The sequence below is a fragment of the Hyposmocoma kahamanoa genome, unplaced genomic scaffold (genome assembly GCF_003589595.1).
Source record: "Hyposmocoma kahamanoa isolate Upper Pololo Valley unplaced genomic scaffold, ASM358959v1 160, whole genome shotgun sequence".
Taxonomy (NCBI): domain Eukaryota; kingdom Metazoa; phylum Arthropoda; class Insecta; order Lepidoptera; family Cosmopterigidae; genus Hyposmocoma; species Hyposmocoma kahamanoa.
Window position 1 is genome coordinate 5535399 of NW_020653575.1, and position 21369 is coordinate 5556767.

General features: G+C 36.0%; 1 protein-coding gene across 2 annotated transcripts in view; it reads left to right on the top strand.

Moving 5' to 3' along the window:
- Positions 1-93: 93 nt before the first annotated feature.
- LOC113225432 overlaps positions 94-21369 on the top strand; it is a 103259-nt gene continuing 81983 nt past the window's right edge. Inside the window, exon 1 of one of the 2 annotated variants that reach the window (XM_026457743.1) lies at positions 94-1553. In XM_026457743.1, the coding sequence (XP_026313528.1) occupies positions 351-1553 (1203 nt within the window). In that variant the 5' untranslated portion in view covers positions 94-350. The remainder of the gene's footprint in view (positions 1554-21369) is intronic. The other variant, XM_026457742.1, reaches the window with a different exon arrangement.

Consider the following 21369-nt stretch of genomic DNA (forward strand, 5'->3'; position numbering starts at 1 on the left):
TTTTTTTGTGAAACTTAAATAAACATAGCTTAAAATGAGTGCAACATAATTATAAAAAAGAGATAACCTTTTAAAAAGTCGAGCAAAAATACCACCGTATCAAATTCAGGTCAAACGAGTAATTTACGCGAAGTATTTTCGTAATAATTAGGAAGAAAACGCGATAAGCAATCGCGCCGGAGTGCAAATGTCGTCGACAGTGATAAAATAGCGCCGTACAGTTTACTGCAAGAGCCCGCACGCTAATGAACTTCAAATACTAAATAATACGAGTTTAAATGGAGTTAACCGCGGCCCTTCGCGGAAACTGAGCGTTGAATCATACACCGGTTATCATGTTTTGAGCGAGAATGCTTTGCGAAGTCGCAAGTTGGATTCCGGACGCGGTGGCGGCTACACTGCGCCACGATCGCCCTGCGCCGCCAGTCATCGCTTGGTTGACAAACATTCGCGATTCAATCGAAGAATATGACACGCTCGTCACAGTGAGGCCGCCGACGCCCGATACAGAACAATCTGATTCATCGAGCACGACGCCAGATAGCGCTTTCGATGAAATCCTTTCGCAACTTGGAAAAGAAATCTTCAAACTCGACGAGTACCAAAGAAACTTAGAGCCAATTCAAAAGGACGTCTCACTGAGCATCCTCAACATTTTCGACAAATGTTTGGAAGGTATGACAGAGAACGAATGTGAGGACAAATGTGATAAGCTAGGAGTGATAAATGAAGTGAATGCTGATATCGGAGACAGTGACGTTGAATCCACTTTATCGGATGTATCTTTTGTGACTAGTACACCTGCAAACAGTGGCAGAGTAAAAAGTGATATTAATACGATAATTGATAAAATAAAGGGCACTTCTGTACCACCTAGAAAAGTTAGACTAAAAACGCCGTCGCCGGCGTCATCGACGTACGATAGTACGGAATTAAAGACTGAAAATACAATAATGGAGGTAGCCAAACGTTTAAACTCAGATACAGATTCAGAAAGCACGTGTTGGAGCTATAAAGAGTGTAGTACTGACGGGGAAAATGATGAAGGAAATCTTAATGAAACATATGCGGCTGTTTGGTCGCATTCCAGTGGGTACCATAATTCGGACAATATATTACGTAGAGTACTATCACAGCACCATGCGACTATTTCGCGCCTTTCATTCGACTCTGTGAATGAATTTTCGCCTTCACAATATTCTGTGTACGCTTTACACGAGGTGGGAGACAGGTGCGATGTGCCAGTCGCTATCATGACGCCGGACAAACCGACCGACGACGGCTACGAGCCGGTATGCGACGCGATTACAACTGACGAAAACATTTACGAGGAAATTGAATATGGATACAGTTATACAGACGAAGGGTTCTCTTGTGGTGGCAGTGTTGAGGTCGAGAGTTGTTCAATCAGTGCCAGTTCCGACGGTGTAGGCAGGGAGAGCCCTTTGTACGCAAATTTAAGGGACCATGACGCTTACGCCATATCTGCTGATGTGATTTACTGGAAGAATCTTCTCTTGGACCCTTATTACAATGATGACGAAGAAGATGAGGTAAGTTTTAATTTAAAACCTCAACATTGTTTAAAGATTAGATCATAGGCTGCGAGTGCGTTGAGAATTGAATATTAATTGCAATACCATTAAGGCACGTATAATGAATTCTTAAGTACGCATGCCTTTTACGACGCAATGATGTCTAAAAGAAAACTTTAAAATGCACCTTTCAATAACTTTGTGTTAAATAGGTATTAACCGAAATTTTACTACTAAATAAGTTCATGATGATGAACGTTGTTGGAATTTTTCTGAACGGCAATGTGAGCATTACTGCGTTCCGGTTTTGAAGGGTTGCTGGTGAAATTACAGGCACATGAAACTTATAACTTACGTCACAGTACCACACAGATCTTGGCGATTTTAAAGCTCTGAGTGGCACTGCAGCTGATATACCATTAAGGCACGTTTTACGACGCAATAATATCTTTATTATTAATAACTTTGTGTTAAACAGATATTAACCGAAATTGTACTGTTTACATTTGACACAAATTGATAAGAAGTAAGCATTCGATACGTGTGACATGCCAAATGTAGCAAAAAACTGTAGGTGTGTCACAAGGCCTAATACTGTACCCGCGATAATTAATTGTTCATACGTTTTAGTTATGATTTATGAGTGCTTAATTTACAAGAGGTATTGTAAACAAAGCATTACTGTACACTCGTCATTAGCAGTAATAACTGTCCCATTTTAAATATCATTAAACTTATTCACGTGTAAATATAAATTAGTCATCATTAGTGTCATCTAGTAGGTTATGAGTCTAAATGAGTATTATGATAATTATAATTAAAGTAAATTCATGTTAAGTACAGTCCTAGGTTACGTCTCTTAAGTCGAAAACATTATATTTGTATTACCAGGTTTCTATGACAAGATCATTATAACAATTACCGTATTACTTTACGTATATTCCAGGACCTTCTAGTAGTTTGTAATTGTTTATTATCTGTGCGTGATAATTTCCCAAAGTGTCCCTACAGCCCTCCAGTGGGCGCTGAAGAGTAGGGTAGGGTAGGGGCCTCAGAAGTAATTGGGGTGCGATGATGCTGTCCAGGAGTTGCTACCGAATTTGAGAAACAAACCTGAATTTACCATATAAGCTACGCTACAATTTTTTTCTTTATGATTTTTTTGTAAAGTTGATATAAAAATAATCTCAGTGCAGTGTGTTCAAAACACAGACCTCAAAAGTCATTCATCCCCTTGTTTGTCACCCTTAGAGGTGGAATATTTTCTTCAAATTTAAATGGTACCACCATCGAGGTACCCTCTTTTCAACAAAAAAAGAATTATCAAAATCGGTTCACAAATTAGCCGAAGTTATCGCGTAACGTAGAACCTCCTCCTTTGTTGAAGTCGGTTAAATACGTGTTTTCAATTATTTTTTGTGGTGGCGTTGCGAGCCAAAAACTTTGAAAACCTTAAAGTATTTAAAATCAAAATTTATTTCTGTAATATCATCTGTCATTTATTCTATCAATTACAAATTTAAACTAATAAATGGCTTCAATGAATGCCATAATTTAATTTTGCAGGTACAATAAGATAAACGAACAAATTTATATGAAAGGTTGCCAGCTTAATTTAGTTACTGAAAAGGTCACTGAACTTGTTAGTTCTTATCTAACATACGTTGAAACCCATAATGACACGAATGAAGTTAACTAATTGACTATTTGACTACATGAAGCGCGACTTAAAAATATAATGTATAATTTTGATGTTATCGCATAATATTGATAGTTTTTTTTAATCGGATTGTTTCCGAAATATGGACCACGACAGATTGTCTGGTCAACTTTACACTACATACATTTTTTAATTTTATCATTATGGAAGAAATTTTACAATTACATAAAAGCTGTTAAGTAATTTCTTAATAACTTTCTAACGATTACCTTAATTGGTCGTGATATACTTGAAAACAACTCGCGCGCATCATTGGGCACTGTCATGTAATACTTATAGCAACTATTCACTTGTTTTACAGAAAGATTTAAAAGCGTTTTGTTCGATCACGCAATTATGTGCAGATTATATAATTTCTCACGTACCTCAATAAATACATGAAACTTAAAATGTTGGTGAATCTGACACATACAAAATATCATGGTAGCATATTGGTTTGACCTCGGCTTCTCAAGCAGAGACCGTGGGTTCGAATCCGTTCTTCGGAATTTGTGTGCGAAATATAATTTGAAAGTTACCATGAGCTTCTCGGCGAAGGAATAAATATAGTGAGGAAAAATCTACACGTCGAAGAAGCTTCACAACCCTCGGGAAACGTATTAAATCCTCCACCCGCATCGGGCCAACCTGGCGGACTATGGTCTAAAACCTCGCTTGAGACGGGACCCGTTCCCACTGGGACGTATAAATGAGTTCATGACACAGACATATATCTAAATAGACGCCGCAAGTACAGCAATTTGTATGAAAACCGAGCGTGTCACATTTTTTGTACCCACTATTTAGTGATGGGACATCTCCTTCCGCTCTAAATCGATTCAATTAATCGATTCTAAATGGAATAATTTTTGTTCAAGTATTTGTTGATTACAAATAGTCGTTGTACTAATATAGTAGAAAAAATACTAGAATAAGATATTAATGTCCTTTATAAAAACTGGTTTTAAAAAAATGTTGATTACCTAAAAAAACTAAGATTTTAATTTTTAATCGACTTCAAATATTAAACTTATTGTCCTTCCAATAAAATGAGCTTATTATATAACATCTTTTTGTAATAGAAGATCTTATCGATTAACTTAAATAATGAAAACGCACGTCAATATATGAACTAGCGACTGCCTTAATTACTTTTACTAGATGGTTTTCTGTTGCTAAACTAAACTAGATCATCTTCGTCCTCGAAAGCAACGAACTCATAGGTATGACCAATTCCAGGTTTTTGTAAAGACAGCGCACTGTTAATTCTTTGCATTACATATTTTTTTGAATTACTCGTACTACATACCGTTTATGTAGTACGATGTATGTAATTATTTGCTCATTATGTTCGGACACTCGAGGCAACGTGCTGCAAAAATTATCGAAATTACAGATACAACTGATAATAGATACTACAAAATTGAAAAAAACGAAACTTTACTAAATTATAACAAAAAAGTTACTGAATATTTTTATAATATTGCTAAGGTCATTATAATTTTCGTCCCTTTGTTTTCAAAATCGATCAGAATCGAGAACAGTGTTGCCTAACGTATAGATCTAAACGTTAAATTACGTCTTAGTGTGACGGGCGCAGTGGCAGTACCCCACACATCTTGGCGATTTTAAAGCTCTGAGTAGCTCTGCAACTGCTATACTATTAAGGCACGTATAATGAATTCAACACGTGTGACATGTCAAATATAGTAAAAAACTGTAGGTGTCTCACAAGGCCTAATACTGTACCCGCGATAATTACTTGTTCATACGTTTTCGTTATGACTTATAAGTGCTGTTGAAATTACAGACACCCATGTGCCTTTTCAACTTAAGGGTACGTACCTTTCAGATATTTATTTATTTATGAGATGTGTCGTTAATCAAAAATATTTCCCGATTACAACACGAGTTATTCTCCATCAGGAATCGTTAGATATAATCGCAAAATCGGAGTGGCATTTCAAATTTTCGTTCTAGTTCAATAAGCAGCAATGTCCTATACCCACAGCTGTGCGGTTACGCAATTTCGAGGTAGAATAGGGCAGTGGGTTGAATGAGAATCTTTCGTATCAATTGTGTTTTGTTGATGTTATTAGATGTTGATTTTGCTGTGCAATTCAAATTCATAATAATAATGGAATTTATTTATATAGCATTAAACATTTTTAAATTGAATAAACTTTTATATCGAGTCCGTATTCGGTTTGTTTGAAAAAACAAATATACGCGATTTAAATCCGGAAAAATAGTTTCATTTCTTATTTCTAATTCTATTTCAAATATATTTATTCGTCAACATAGGTTATAGTAGATACATTGAAATACATGGTGATAAATAAATTCATGGTGACGCTCTGCCTTAAGGCATACGAACTAAATAAGTAAATGAGTATAAAGAACATAAGAATTATTCAATTTATAAAGTTCTTAGCTAATATTAGTGTGTCTGACACCTCTAATTATGTTCATTACGTTATCAACGTACAAATAAATATAATGGTTGATTAAAAATATCAAATTACTTATTAGGAATCAAATATTCATTTATTGAGTAAAATGTTTCATTAACAAAGTATTAAAATAAATTTCTTTTAAATGTCACAATATCCTTAATGTTCCTTATGACAGATGGTAGTTGACATCGGGTATATAACCTGAAATAGAGACGAAATAAAGGCCTTCCATGCTATGCAACTCTTCAGCCAAATAGGCCTTATATCACTTTTAAATTTCAACTCTCGTTTACACTGAAACCGCAAATTAGTAAACTGAAATAGTACAGTTCCGTTATGTGTATGTCTCAGTATATTCCAAAAATATTCTGTATTTCTTGTAATAAGGGGCTGTTCCATTCGGTGGTGTGGAAAAATCAGCAAAACATCTAATTACAATACAAACGGAATCACATTTCATTTCATCGTCACCGTAATGATATGGCAGAATAGTTTTCAAACAAATTAAACGACATTTCGTCTCTATTTCTGATTATTTACTCGATGGTAGTTTATTAATCTTGGCACTCATTACAATAATACTGTTACATATAAGGGCAGATCTGCCACCCATGCTGTCAAGTTCATTAATCCTACGGGCACTCGTAACTTACTTAAAGAATTTGTTATATTATAATTATTAAAGAAAGATTGAACATTTAGAAAAATCATATATCCGTCTGAATACGAACCAACGTCTCCGGTCCATTATAACAAACTAGTGGAGTAATTTCACAAAAAATAACTGAACATCATGGTGGTAAAACATACTGACATTCAGTAAAACTTAAATGCAATTATAAAGTGACACCTTACCCCATTGACTTACAAATAAATGGACGACGGGTCTAATACAAAAACCACGAAAAAAATGTCCCAAGTCAACCTATTTAAACGTAGTGACATGTAAAGGAATATGAAAAAGCTAAAACGTTGAATTTAAATTGTAATGTCATCGCAGTACTGTCTAATTTTGCTTGCTTCGCTGTCAGGCGAACAAACGAAGACTAAAGCGTCAATGACGCTCTGTATATTTTAACGCCCTATAAGTTCGGACACTTTTTAGCGCGGACCCGACGTCCATATAATTGTAAGTCAATGCCTTTACCCTAGTAGCGGTAGAGCCCCTTGTGAAAGAGTTCGTCGAAGCAGGTAATGCTTGGAGGCAGAAATAGATAAGGTGGCAGTACTTTCTCGGACGAACTCTTTCACTAGGAACTCTACTGCTATTAAAAGCACATTAAACAGCAGCATTCCTCTGATCGGAAACTAGGAAATTCCTTGTAATTTGAGTACCAGAGCAACAGAAATACTCCGGGGCCTAACTCAGAACACTCAGACCAGAACCAGTTTCGAAAAGTTTCCCAAATTGATTCTACCCTATACCACCTTCATTCGCCGCCCACAGTGCAAACCGTTGAACCATCCTAAAGACCTTTTCTTGGAAAATCCTTTTTACTCTATAAATTTAAAACTATTGAATATTTTCTATTTTATTTTAATTTTTATCGCATTGATTAACTTTTGTATATTTATTGTTTATTGTATGTATCAACATATGAAGATCCTTGATGGAGAATGATATTTGATATGTAATTTAATGACAACAATAGAGCTCTAACACGACCAAAACTTACAATCCACCATGCTATGTAACAAGCGGGTTTTGTTCCTTGTTCCAAGGTTACTAATATGCAGCTTATAATGAGTTGACGATGAGAATTTGAGGAAATAAATTATTCTACAACAATTTGGTACTGGAGAATTTGTATTTTCGCATATAATTACGATATTTTTAACAGAAAAATATATAAAGTAAACACGCTCCATCCATCGTAGATCTTATCTTGGCTTTCAAAGCTTGATTGTGGTGAACTCATATCTCTTTTAAAAATAAAATACATTCCTAACTGGGTGTGTCCGTAAAGATTCTACTATGATGTCTGAGGTATTTCCCCTAATAAATTAGCTGACGAACTACAAAAACCAGGTAAGGTTTGTTTTGGTACTTAATTATTACACCGCTTAGGTTTAATACCTTATCTTTATCAGAACCAATATCAGTTTAAGTACATTTGTGTTAAAAATTATTTATATGTGTAGGATTGAAATCCGCAAACTAACGTAGAAACTAAAACAAACATTATAAACTCCAGTGAATACCCAGAATACTAATCCCGTTCTTTCTCCGTTTCCTGGAAATACATTTACCAGAATTCTTTTTTTACGATGGGACTGTTAAAAGTTCATAGCCTTTTCTTGAATTTTTTTTATAATATCAAGTGACGGGACTTACAAGTCGTGTGCCGGATGGTAAGTACACGCCTGTCCATAACATTTGCAGTGCCACTTAGAGCTTTAAATCGCAAAGATGTGATCACTGTGCCCGTCATCCTGAGACATAAGTTGTCCCATGTGTCTGTAATTTCACCTTTACCCTTCAAAACCGGAACGCAGTAATGCTGACATTACTGCTTGGCGGCTGAAGTAGGTAAGGTGGTAGTACCTCCTAGGAGAGTTTCTCTTTCAGAAGCAGTTCTATTGCTACTAAATTAATAATAAAATAATGAATAATGATAATATATTTTTAAATTATGTAGCGGACTGTAAGCAATACGAAGATAGTATGACAATTTCAGAATAATATTAAAAAACCTACCTCAAAAGTTCGTGAAATTATATCTATTTGCCAAGTTTTATTGAAATCGGTTACCGGAAAGGGCGCGAAACCGGATTCACACCCTAGTTTGCCACCCTTGAAAAGCGCCAGAAAGCGTCTGTATAAATGTTTATATTCGTGTAATAGCCAGGGTTTCAATGGCAGAACCATTACATCCGGGTTTATGGCTTCATTTTTGGTCGAAAAACTATTGCAGCAAATTTTTGATAATTCTTTTGCTCCGACTGTTGTATTACATGTTTTGTATTATAACTTGGTAAAGAATCAAAAATAATATTTTAGTAAATGGAATTTGGAACAGCTCCGACTGTTATGGCGGTCGAGCTGGGAGTGACCGTGGTACGAAAACAAAATGAGAAAGTGAAGGAAGATGGAACAATTCAAATTTAAATACATGTAAAATAAAAAATGATAGGATACAAGCGGAGAGAGGCGATACAAAGAGGTGAGATAACGGTGTAAGGAGATCACACCGTCACACCCTTAGTGGTGGAATATTGTCTTCAAATCTTTCCAACAAAAAAAGAATCGTCAAAATCGGTTCACAAATACCGGAGTTATCGCGCAATGTACACACTAAAAGAAAAATACAACCGAATTAGAACCTTCTCCTTTTTTAAAGTCTGCTAAATATTTCAAGCAATAAACATTACTTATTCAATTTGTTTTTAGGTCAGCACTAGACCATTCAACAGTGACGTGCATGTGTTAACCACTTAACATAACCAGTGCACTGTTAGACTGAAAGTGTAACGCAATCGATAGCTTAACCCTAAAATTATGTACAATTTCGGCTCGCAACAACCGAATTTACTTAACATGCGACACGCAACGTGTTGCATTGCAATTCACGCGAATATTGGTCAACCGTGAGATAATTATAATCTTACGAAATTCACATTTGCACTATGTGTCTAATAGGTTAGGTGTGGTAGCCTAAAGCTCGCGTCTAAGAGTTTCTCGAAATTTATGTGCGATTTCGGTGATGGAAAACATCGCCTGAGAGGAGAGCCGTACCCAGAAGTGGGTATATAAAATACTGGTCCTGTATGGGGTACTGCTTTACCTCGGTTTGCAGAGTGCGACTATGGTAGAAAAATAGTGGTCACCGCACTAAGGATGAGAACCGGACACTTTCCATTAAACAGTTTTGCTTTCGTATTGAAAAAAAAAACAATTCTCCTAATTGCGAGTTATGTGGAATAGTGGAAGATGCATTTAATTTTTACTGGAAGTTGTCCGGTACGAACAACAGAGGGCGGCGTTGGTGAGAGACCTGCAGATCAACCGAACATCCTTAGGTGCTATAAATTGTATATTAATACTATTTGTTGAATCGGCTCTGCAACAGCGCCGCCCAGATATGTGCTACAGTTTAGGGTACGATGGAACTGGCATATACAGTGTATAAAAGTTCCTAAATAAATAAAAACAAAAATAATGGGGCACTGCCAACTATGGCCAAGTATGGCACTGCTCAATACCAACTGGACAATTACATATTTTTTCCAACTTCATGGTTATACGGGAAGGGCACTATGTCTGTGCAAGCAAGCCTGCACACGGCCCTTCTCAGTCAGGTCATGTCCCCGATTGCACAGACTTCACCCGGTTCTCAAAAGGCCTTGGATGAGCTGCCCCGGGTGCACGTACACACTTCTCCTTCTTCCAGATGGGTCCCGGAGCTGTAAGCACGCTCATTTCTCGTTGCGCATTGCTCAACTAACGGTTGTCACCGGCAAGTCGTTGACTCACCTAATCTCTTCTTTGGTGGCGGAGTTTTAGGCAAGCTTACCTCCCAACGCCGAAGCGTCTCTCCAGTTCCCAGACTCCTACGCGACTGGACCAACTGGTCAGCTTGGATTCAGTTGACAAGCATACCAAGAGGCTAATAGGTGACTCGGACTTAGTAGAGGCAAAGCTGCAGAGCCTTGTACACATCGAGTATATAACCAGAAATAGAGACGAAATGGCATTTAATTTGTTTGTAAACTATTCTAACAAATCATTACGGTGATAACTGCGCTCCGATTGGCCAGCCCGAATTCGAAACAATAAAAATAACGGGTGTCGTCAATTGTTTCACTTCATGTTGACCAGTTTAACTTGAGCTTTGCTAAAATGGACGAAAATGGAAAAATTACATATTTCATATTTAATTACCGATGAAATGTGATTCCGTTTGTTTTGTAATTAGATGTTTTGCTGTTTTTCCCATACCACCGAAAGCATCTAACAGCCCCCCATAGTTACAGATATTATCTTTATTACAATAAATATAGAATATTTTTGGAATACACGGAGACGTTCACATAGGTCAGTTGTTGGCGTTGTACATCTTTCTAATTTGTGATTACAGCGCAAACGAGAGTTGATATTTAAAAGTGATTTAAGGTACAAGGTACATTTGCCTGATGCTTTGCCAGGGATGGATGGCTCTTATTACGTCTCCATTTCTGGTTATATACTCGAAGCATTAACACGACCGTAAAGTTGCCTGCTTATCGTTATTTGCTGAGTAGGATTCGCATGAAGTGATATGCTTTCACAATAACATGGCGAACGGCTATGGAGTGGAATTCTCTGCCTACAGACTTAATGAACTTCCTGAACGTTATATCTTGGGCCTTTTCGAGGCGAGAGTGAATAGGCATTATTTAGATGTGCATGCTCCATGACCACACTGTCACTTTCCATGGAGGTCAAATACGCATATTAAAAGAAATATGCTATTAGAACAGCAATAGCCCAATAAGAGAACAATTGCGTTCATATTACTGGAGTATTCATAGTACAGAAAATTCCTTAGATTGAAACCAGAAAATTGGTGTATGAAAAATACTTCTAACCTATTTGGTATAGTTACAAATATATCAAATGGGTTTGTGATTCGACTGCAGAGAATAACATGAAGTACACTGACCTTTCTGTTTTTTGCTGTAGCCCGTAACGGTTAAGAACACAATGAAAACGATTAAACATATATAAACACCTGGTTAAAACCCTGATAATTAAAATACAATCAAAATAATCAAGAACAATATGACACACACATATACCTCAAAAGTTCGTAGAATTTCATCTATTGAACTCGGATTCAGTTCCCCTAGTTTGCCACCCTTAGAGGTGGAATATTTTCTTCAAATTAAAACTGGACCAATACTGAGGCTTTGCACCAAAAAAATAATTATCAAAATCGGTTCACAAATAATCGCGCAAAATGCACACAAAAAATAGTCGAAATAAGAACCTCCTCCCTTTTTCAAGTCGGTTAAAAATTGTTTCTAAAATCTGAGTGTCTCGTTGGTGTAAAGTGCCGCTGAAACATTATCTTACAGTCTGGTTTTGAATCGGTCGTCTTGCTAAGTGCAATGTTCAAAGGTCGTTTGAACACACATAATAAGAGCTCTCATGCCAAAAAAGTTTTAACGTGGCTCCGCCCAAATTTGTTAAACAAATATGCCTGAAGTTCGCGTGACATGCGACAGGAGCTGTTGAATTTTGCGCATTAAAAGTACCAAATTCGTTTTAGCGGAATAACTCTAAAACTAAAGGGATTTTAAAAAAATCCGTAGTGACAGTTGTCGATCATGCATAAATATAATTAATTATCTAATTTTTGTACTAATAACCTGTAGCATTTCAAGGATGAATCGAAAAAATGTGAAAATTAGAGGTCATTTCGTGATTTTTATCTATCGAGGAAACTTTATTGTTTTATGTTTCTGATTAATGTCTATGCTTGAATATATCGTGTAGTTACTCATACCATATTTTATTTTTAACTTTAAAGTGGATATACCCCTCTAAAATCAAATCGAAGATTAGGAATTTTTCCTCTGCTCCCTCTTAAATTGCTTTGTAGATTTATGCACAGGCTTCCTCACGATGTTTTCAACTTCACCGAAAAGCTCAAGGTAAATTTCAAATTAAATTTAGCACATAAATTCTGAAGCACTATCAAAGACATAAATTTGTAATGGAGTTTAAGAAAGAAATTACTCTCAGTCTTGGCTGTATGGCGCATTAGTGCCTTTGCCTTTTCCACAATGGAAAATTGTAAAAAAAAAGTATTTCTCTGTATTCTCGATATAATTTGTTTTATAGAATGTCAATGAGATATAAAAAGTTTATATGCAATTCATATAAAGATTTCTTAACAAGAGCAATAAAAAAATTTTATAATTATAAAGTCATCAGGGCATTATTTAAAACTGACAATACTTATCTAGTACAATAATAGTAAATCTTGTCGTCTGTCATTAAAACGTCATTACAGTCATCACAAATCACTCTGCACATCATTATAAGGCCATGCACCATGTATTTGAACCCATTTGAATTGGAGATTAGATAGAAAACTGAACATACTTCACTGAACATGGTCACGGTGCAATCATTTTATATACAGTTGTTATTAATTAGTATTGAGAGACACGAAAAAGTCCAACGGTAAAACCCGACCCGTGCAAGTCCTGCATTAACATTCCAGAATTTGTTACTTATTTTTAAAGAAGGATGGCGACATCCCGTGTATTTTGTGACCCAGTGTTTTTCACGACGTGCATTAAGGAGACCTATCAATACTTGTGTTTCATTATTAAACCATCAAAAAAGCTAAGTGAGTACAGCCTGTAGAAGCTGGGGTTATAAAGTTGATATAGATTATGTTTATAACATTGTCGTGTATGATGTTTGTTCGTTGTAGCAGAAAACAATAAGTTTTCCGTTTATTCCCAAAAATTATAAAGAACTTCCTGAATATTACCAAATCTGCTAAACATTTAATATAACATGTTCTGCAGCAATGAAAATGAATAAAAATTAAATCTGCCCAAATGGCAAAAATCTGCCACAAATGGTCACAGTGTTCTCAATATCAATGTGACATTGACATTGGCAAGAGGTCTCTTGTCGAAATGTTCCTTTGCAACTATCGTTATCTCTAATTTAAATGTTGTCTGAATATTTTTGTCCCTTTATGACATTACTCTTTAATTGATTATTTCATTAGGTATTTTATAGCTTTAATGTATTATGTGTGTACTATAAAATAACCAAAACTTCAGATAGGTAAACATTCAATCATGCTTTAAATGAAACGTTCGTACAAGAACGTTACGTAATCTATGGTCGAACTGAGAGTCGTATTCTAGAACTCTACTCAATGCTCAAGTCAGGATTGCAATTGAAACACAAGCACTGGAAATACGACCCTAATGGCAGGGACTTGAGTATTTTTCAGTTTCACTGCAATACTCAAGTCCTGACTAGAGCATTGAGTAGAGTTCTGGAATACGACCCTGAGTCAATTGCGTTGTGTTCTTGCGTCTGTTTTTTAAATACAATGTTTTACAAATTGTTTATTCCCGACTTCTAAAAATATACAAAGATATATTGATAACTATGCATAAACTAAAACGCAAAATTGTACTAGGAAAGTCCATGAACGGCTCTTCGTCGTTATTGGGGCGGCTTTGGTCATCCTTCTTAGAAACTACGACTAATCAAGATTTCATAGTGATGTTAAAAAATTATGATTGCGTGAGTTTTAGCGACAGCGATTCTAATAGTAATCAAGTTTTTTATCTTCCTTGAGCTAGCTTGAAAACTAATTACATTAAATATACCGTACCATTTCGTTAAAAAGTGTTGTAAATGTTGAAAATACATAAAATACGCCTGTAATTACAAACACGCATAGATTCGCGATTACCGACAGTCGATTCCGTGTGCTTGATAAACAGCAAAAACATCTGTTTTGTTTTATTCATGCGTTTTATTCGATTACAATGATAATAACAATGCTGCGCGTGATAATTGAACAAAAAAGGTGTTCGGTTTATGTCCAAATCGTGTGCCGACGTACAACTTATATCAAACAATTGCTACAATTGTAGGAAAGGATCCATTAATGTTTTAATTTAATTTAAATAGAAATTGCTGAAATCTTAGAATAATAACGCATAGGAACCTAGTCCGCACACGCTAAGTGAGGCAAATTGAAGCGCTCCCAAAGGGCCTACACGAGCGGGCGGGCCTTCAGTGCTCAAGGTCAACTTGCACCGCGGACAGCTCAAGAATTTTAGCTAAAAATGACGAAATGTGCGGTAAATGAGTGTAAAAATACGGCAGACAAACATAAAATAGATACTAACATCACATTCCACAAGGAAGTAACGCGTTTCAACTTGTATTTTTATATAAATATTCACTAAAACCGAACATTAACTTACTACTAAAACTAGCCTACATGAATTTGATTTTTGCCTCACTTGTGACAGTTCGTTTGATATGAAACTATCATTCTATGCGTTATTATTCTAAGGCTGAAATATTTAATTCAACAATTAGGATAGGAAATGAAACTATTTTTCCGGATTTAAAGGTTGACTCTCAACCGTGACCATGGGACCTGCAAAGGGTCCGAAACGTCGGTTTGTTTGAAAAAACAAATATACGCGATTTAAATCTGGAAAAATAGTTTCATTTCCTATGTGTAACAATCGCGAAAACCTAAGAACTCGATATCTACAATTAGGAGTTTAGACGATACTGCGTTCGACGAAATCGCATTGTCGTGATTTGACAGCGTCATTGTAGCGAATAATCGGGTTGCGATAAAGAGAACATCCGTAAAGAATAATCAAAATTAGGTAATGAATATAACCAAAAACACAAATAATAATACTCCAGGGACGCGAATTAAACAATCTATATGACGAGATGACGTGTAGACCATGAAGTGACATTTATATAGGGATTAACAGCTTGGGACGTAGTCTTATAGCCAACCGTATTAGATTATAATGAAAAACTTACAAAAGAATTAGTCGATATTTTTGATAGACCTGCTAAAGACGATTAGACCTTTTTTTAAATAATTTCGACAGCTAAATGCTTCTATGCTTCAAATGGTAGCATTGGAAGCATAGATATTGCCATTGTTATAATGTTGCCAGTCGTTTATATGTTGATAATTTTGAGTGGTACAAGTGATTAATAAATTCTATTTCATGTTTTCATGGATTCAACGAAAGTTTTTATTGAATAATATATGATGGTATTTGAGGTACGTGTTTTGGACAGTTAACAGGAAAGTCGTATGAAACTATAAACTGATGCTTTTCGTAATTTAGTACTCAATGTTAGCTTAAGTTTAAATTCTTCTTTTTCTTCTCTTTCTTTTTAACCGTTCTAAACTATATCGGTGTAGGCCTCCTTCAGTTTCTGCCACTTCTGTCGATTCTGTGTATCCAATTCAATCTCGCCACTTTCTTTGTATCATCCTTTCAATGCATCTGCGGTCAAGAGTCAAGTGATTAATAAATTCTATTTTATATTTTTATGGATTTTTTGGGCCAAAGTTGTATGGAAGAATAAATGGATCCTTTTCGCAGTTTACGTACTCAATGTTAGGTTAAGTTTTAATTCTTCCTCTTGCTCTCTTTCTTTCTAGCCGTTCTCAACCGTATCGCTGTAGGCCTCATTCAGTTTCTGCCACTTCTCTTGGTTCTGTGCCACCTGCATCTAATTCAACCCCGCCACTTTGTTCATATCGTCCTTCCAAGGCATCTGCGGTCTCCATCTGAGGCATTTTCTTCCCAAGGTTGCCATTCGAGGACCGATTACACCAGGAGCAATGCTTTCGAGTAACGTGAAACGCCCACCGCCACTGACATCTGCGATTCTGCTTTCCAGTCGGAGCCTTACATTTTGTTGTGCGGTTTTTTAGTGTAATTCCCACAGTTTCCTTTCTAATGCCCTTGGATTACTTATCATTTATGAATTATGTCTTTAGTTAGCACCCAGGTTTCGGCACCATATGTTAATACTGGCAGGATACATTGGTCGAATGTTCTTACTTTTTGTTCTGCAGTGAAATTCATTTACAAGCAAACTCCAACTTAGAGTACGCTGCCCAGATCAAACGTATACGCCAGATAATTTCATCGAGCTGATTTTCTTTGTCCATTTTTGTTGCCTAGCCCAGATAAACATATCCATTCTTTCGGTGACAAGTTTTAAATAACAAGTTCATTACATTAATACGGTTGAAGACAAACGATCGATGTTGGGATTTTCCTACAGTTGTCGCTTAGAAATACAAAAGCATCTTGATTCTCAACCTCGAATTCATTGGCACATTACAAAGGATGTTCAATATGAAATAATTTCAAACGATGTCGTCGATCACTAAACTAGCTCGACGGCACTTATCAGAAAATGGGTCGCCAACCGCCATCTGGCTGGCCTGCTGGACTCGCTCGATACTAGCCTATGATAGTTGCTACCTATATGAACAAAATGTTGTTATATTAAGCAATATTTCAATTTGGTATGACCTTTTAACTGGCGAAAAGACATTTGCAATACTAAGGTACTATCTACTAGGCAGTAGAACTTCCTTTTGGAACTGTTCTTCCAGGGAAGTACTGCCACCTTACCTATTTCTGCCGCCAAGCGGTAATGTGAGCATTCAGTTGTGAAGGGTAGTGTTGCTGGTGAAATTACAGGCACATGGGACTTGTCAACTTATGTCTCGACGGGCGCAGTAGCAATGCGTCTAAGATCTTCGCGATTTAAAGCTCCGAGTGCCATTGCACCTGTTATGGACAGGCGAATCGCTTACCAACAGGCGCACGGCTTATTAATTACTTGGTATCGTTAAAAAAGTCTATGAGGTATAATGTGCTGGCCACCAATAGTAATAAACCTAAAATCGTTTTTTACTCGTCTTGTTAACTTTGTTGTGTAGTTGTACGCCATTATTTCCTGAATCATCGAATTATGAAAATTACAATAAATAAATAAATGAACATTGGACAACATTATATACTTTTTTTTAAGTTTATTGAATGTGACATGTTTGACCACCATGATATTCAATTATTTTTGTGAAATTACTCCACTGGTTTGTCATAATTATTAATACAATCGAACACTTAGGAAAACTTCCTTCGATCCGGTTGGATTCAAACCAGCATCTTCCAGCCAACTAAGCCACGGAACGAACTAGCGGACCTTCCGAATTTTTCTATGCGTTTGTTGCAGATCATTGTTTTAGGTTTTTAACATCATGTACGTTGCTCCGATTGCCCAAAGGAAGTAACTAGAGCACTTATGTTATAGAAATCGGAAACAACGACGGCACCACAAACACCGTCTCGAGACAAAATAGAAAAGTTAATTTTATAACAAGATTCCGGTTGATATTAAGAATTTGCCATTTACGAGGTTTAAAACTATAGTGAAACCAAAACTTTATGCTAAAGGTTTTTATTATGTAGCGACCCGTTTAGCTTATGCAGGTAGTCTCGATCTAAGATGTTTAAATTAAATATTGTAATGGTAAATGTATTCAAATGTATGATTACAAAGAGCACCTCCTAAAGTTTCTTGGTTCTTCGTCTCACGAGAATCTGCCTTAAGAATGAGCAGTAGAGTTTAGTCACCTTACCTTTGACATTGACTTTAGTTTTTCTACATGACCCGACTGGGGATCGAAACCGATGTGCAAGCCACTCGACCACGGAGGTATTCAAAGCAAGAATGGCACATGCCTTATCTTGACTCTAACAGCCACCACTGTTTATAGCAACGTAACTATATTATTTCCGGTTTCATAATTATGCTTAATAATTTGTTTTAGTAGACCATGTGTCATCAAGTTTAAGATTCAGATTTGTGTGGTTTTACGAGCAAACACTACGTCATTTTATTGATATAAATTATTTAAAAAGGTATACGGTAACCACAAGTGAATACACAACTAGTATTCATTCAAACTTAAACTTAAAACATCTTTATTTCATAGGAAAGCAAATTACACTTGAAATATTCATATTGGCAGATTCCCATAAGAAGAATAAGCAAGGAACCAAGAGGTTGCTCTTTGTAAATTTGAATACATTACAATATTCATTTCAAACATCTTAGATCGAGAATACCTGCAAGAGTTAAACGGGTTACTACCACGGATTTTTGTCATCCAAGTACGCAAAATCTTTAGAATAAAGTTTTTGTTTCACTGTTATTTTAAACCTCGTGAATTGCAAAATTTGATTATCATTCTTTTCTATTTTGATGAATCTTAGAAGAAGCGTATAATTGACAACTGTCAAGAACAGTTACTTTATTTTTATTCTTCGTATTAATGTGATGTCTGTCGCTATTGTTCATAAAAAAATTACTAATGTTCTCAACATAAATTACATTTCCATAGATGTACTATGAGACGCTAGTGTAAGAATAAACTTATCTGTCAAGGACAATCTGGGGCCCAGATTGTAAATTGCGTATTCATTACGTAGTACATATTATTTGTTTGACAGCTCATCGCTTTGTAGGTTAATTGTTAATCCAGATCGATTGTGCCCAACAATCACATCAATGGTCCTTGGATCAATACAACTAAAAATGTGGGAATATCCAATAAACGGGATTCATCCCTTAATTTGCCACATTTAGAGGTGGAATATTTTCGTCAAATTTCAATGAAACCACTACTGACTGAATCTTTGAAATCGATTCACAAATGTCAGAATAATTGCGTAACATTCATGCAAAAAAAGATCTCCTTTTTGAAATCGGTTAAAAAAACGCAGCTTAAGTTGCAAGCTGACATTTGCAAAACACATGCATAAGATGCCAAGAAACAGATTACACTTCTCAAGAACAAACTACATCTTATTTTGCGGCGCTCAGCTCGCGACTTCCCTTCGCGGAATTGCGACTTTGTTTTTACTTGTGTGTATAAATTATTATTGTTCCATGAGTCAATGGCGGCTAATAAGTGTCGTAAAGTCGAGGAAATCGGTTTCGTATTATATTTATAATGTTAATTATCTTTTTATTTCTTAGACACTTTAAGAAAAATATACATCGCCGGCTCAGCGACCCGAAGTGGATCTTGGTCTCCGACATCAAAGAACGCCGTTTCTTACGGTCTTGTGCCAGTTCGGACCATTCGGGTTCGTTCAGGTCCCTCTGGTATTTGACGTCTCCGTTCTTTCAGCGATGTCTCGAACAATGCCTCGTAGGTAGATCCAAATACGCTCTTTTGGCAGCTCGATTCTCTCCTACTCTTTCCACATAGTCAGCGAAGTCCAGATTTTACTTCCCCGATTATGTTTAGCTCAGACACTAGGTCTTCGATCTCTCTATTGATTGCTGGCCTTTCAGTTCCCAAATTCTGATGCTGCTATTAAATTTATGTTCTTCCTTCAGCGTTAGTGTCCATGTTTCACACATACATTAAGTTTTGACCTAATTACTGTTTTGTAGACACGAATCTTTGTAGTGCTGCTTAGAAATTTAGACACTTTGTGAAGGGCTGCAGTACGTCTTAGCGCGTTGACTATGCGAATACTGATTCCAAATAAAAAAAATATATACTCGACAAACCTTATTATAAAAATTTAAATACTAGAAAGTTTATAAGTTGAGAATTTCTTCGAGGACCGCACCTTGGGGTATCGTGCCCAAAAGGCTAACAACATTTTGCCTTTGAATAGCTAAACTTATTCTTTGGTGGAAATAACTGACAGGCTTGTGGTCACCGGAGGCTTCTACGAGGCGATCTGACAGCTCGTTCGCTAGAAGCTTTACCTGTGGCTCCCAGGGATCAGGGTTTCAAATGCACAAGGTACAAAGCTGTAGCACTGAGCAACTCCACTCACGCGTGCAAGGACATGGGAGATGAAATCTATTTGACCAGCTATTTGTCTCAATGCGGGGAAGTGCCTGCACAATGACGTACGCAATATAAGTGGCGTAATAATCCAAATGAAAAAGACCAAAATCAATTAAGGAAACAGGAATTTCGGATGTAAATCGCGTATATTTGTTTTTATAAGGAAACCAACATTTACAGGTCCCGAAGCCACGGTTGACTTAGATGATAAAGTCATCAACCAGTTATGTTTAATATGAATGCAATGCAATGGAAAATTAAAAATAAGATAATTAATAAGTTGCTTATTAATTATCTTTATTAATTTTCCAAAGTATATTCCAATTCACGCACATACGCTGCATACGTGTGTTAAAATTTTAACATTCTAGGAAATTAAACTATTTTTCCGCATTTAAATCGTGTATATTAGTTTTTTCAATCAAACCAACGTTTGGTCCCATGATCACGGTTGACTGAGGTGGTACAGTCATCAACCGGTTATGTCTAATATTAATGCAAACCACCCTATTTTTTCACTATAATTACATAAGTTATTAATTAAATACCTTATTTTTAATTTTACAAGGAAACATTCCAATTTACTCTACATTACATTTTACAAATTATTTTATTGAATGAATTTTGTTAAGTTAAATTTATTATTAATTAACAATAGAAATTATAATAAATTAAAACGTATTAATTAGTACTGCAGTCTTATGTCTGTTTGGGATTTTTCATCAGAGGAAATACTTTAACAACTTTAACAATTATTTATAACAATCTTTTAGACGTGTTGAAAAAAGAAGTATCTCTCGTGTATATACTTTCTTGACCTCCCCTAGTGCGACAATTCATTATTGTAGTAACTTAGCCTCGGATGATAAGATACCCAAGAGTTCGTGCATGAAAGTACTGTATTTCTGTCGCCAAGCAGTAACGAGAACTTTATCGCGTTGCGGTTTTTTTGAGTGGCATTGCAACTGTTATGAAAAGACGTGTCGCTTACCACCTGGTGTTCGCCTTGTTCATCCCGTTTCTTGATATCATATAAAAAAGTACGTCGAATACAGGATTTGAAAGTCGAGCAATCGATAGCCCAATAAACAATCACAGCTCAGAAAATTTATCGACATTAAATCATTTATTATAACTTACAATATTATGTCATTTAAAATTCGAAATAAATAATAATTTTATTGCACAGAAAAAGACAATGTAATTGAAATAAACAAGATGTTGTTTCATGTGATCATATAACTTATTTCCTTATAACTGCGTCT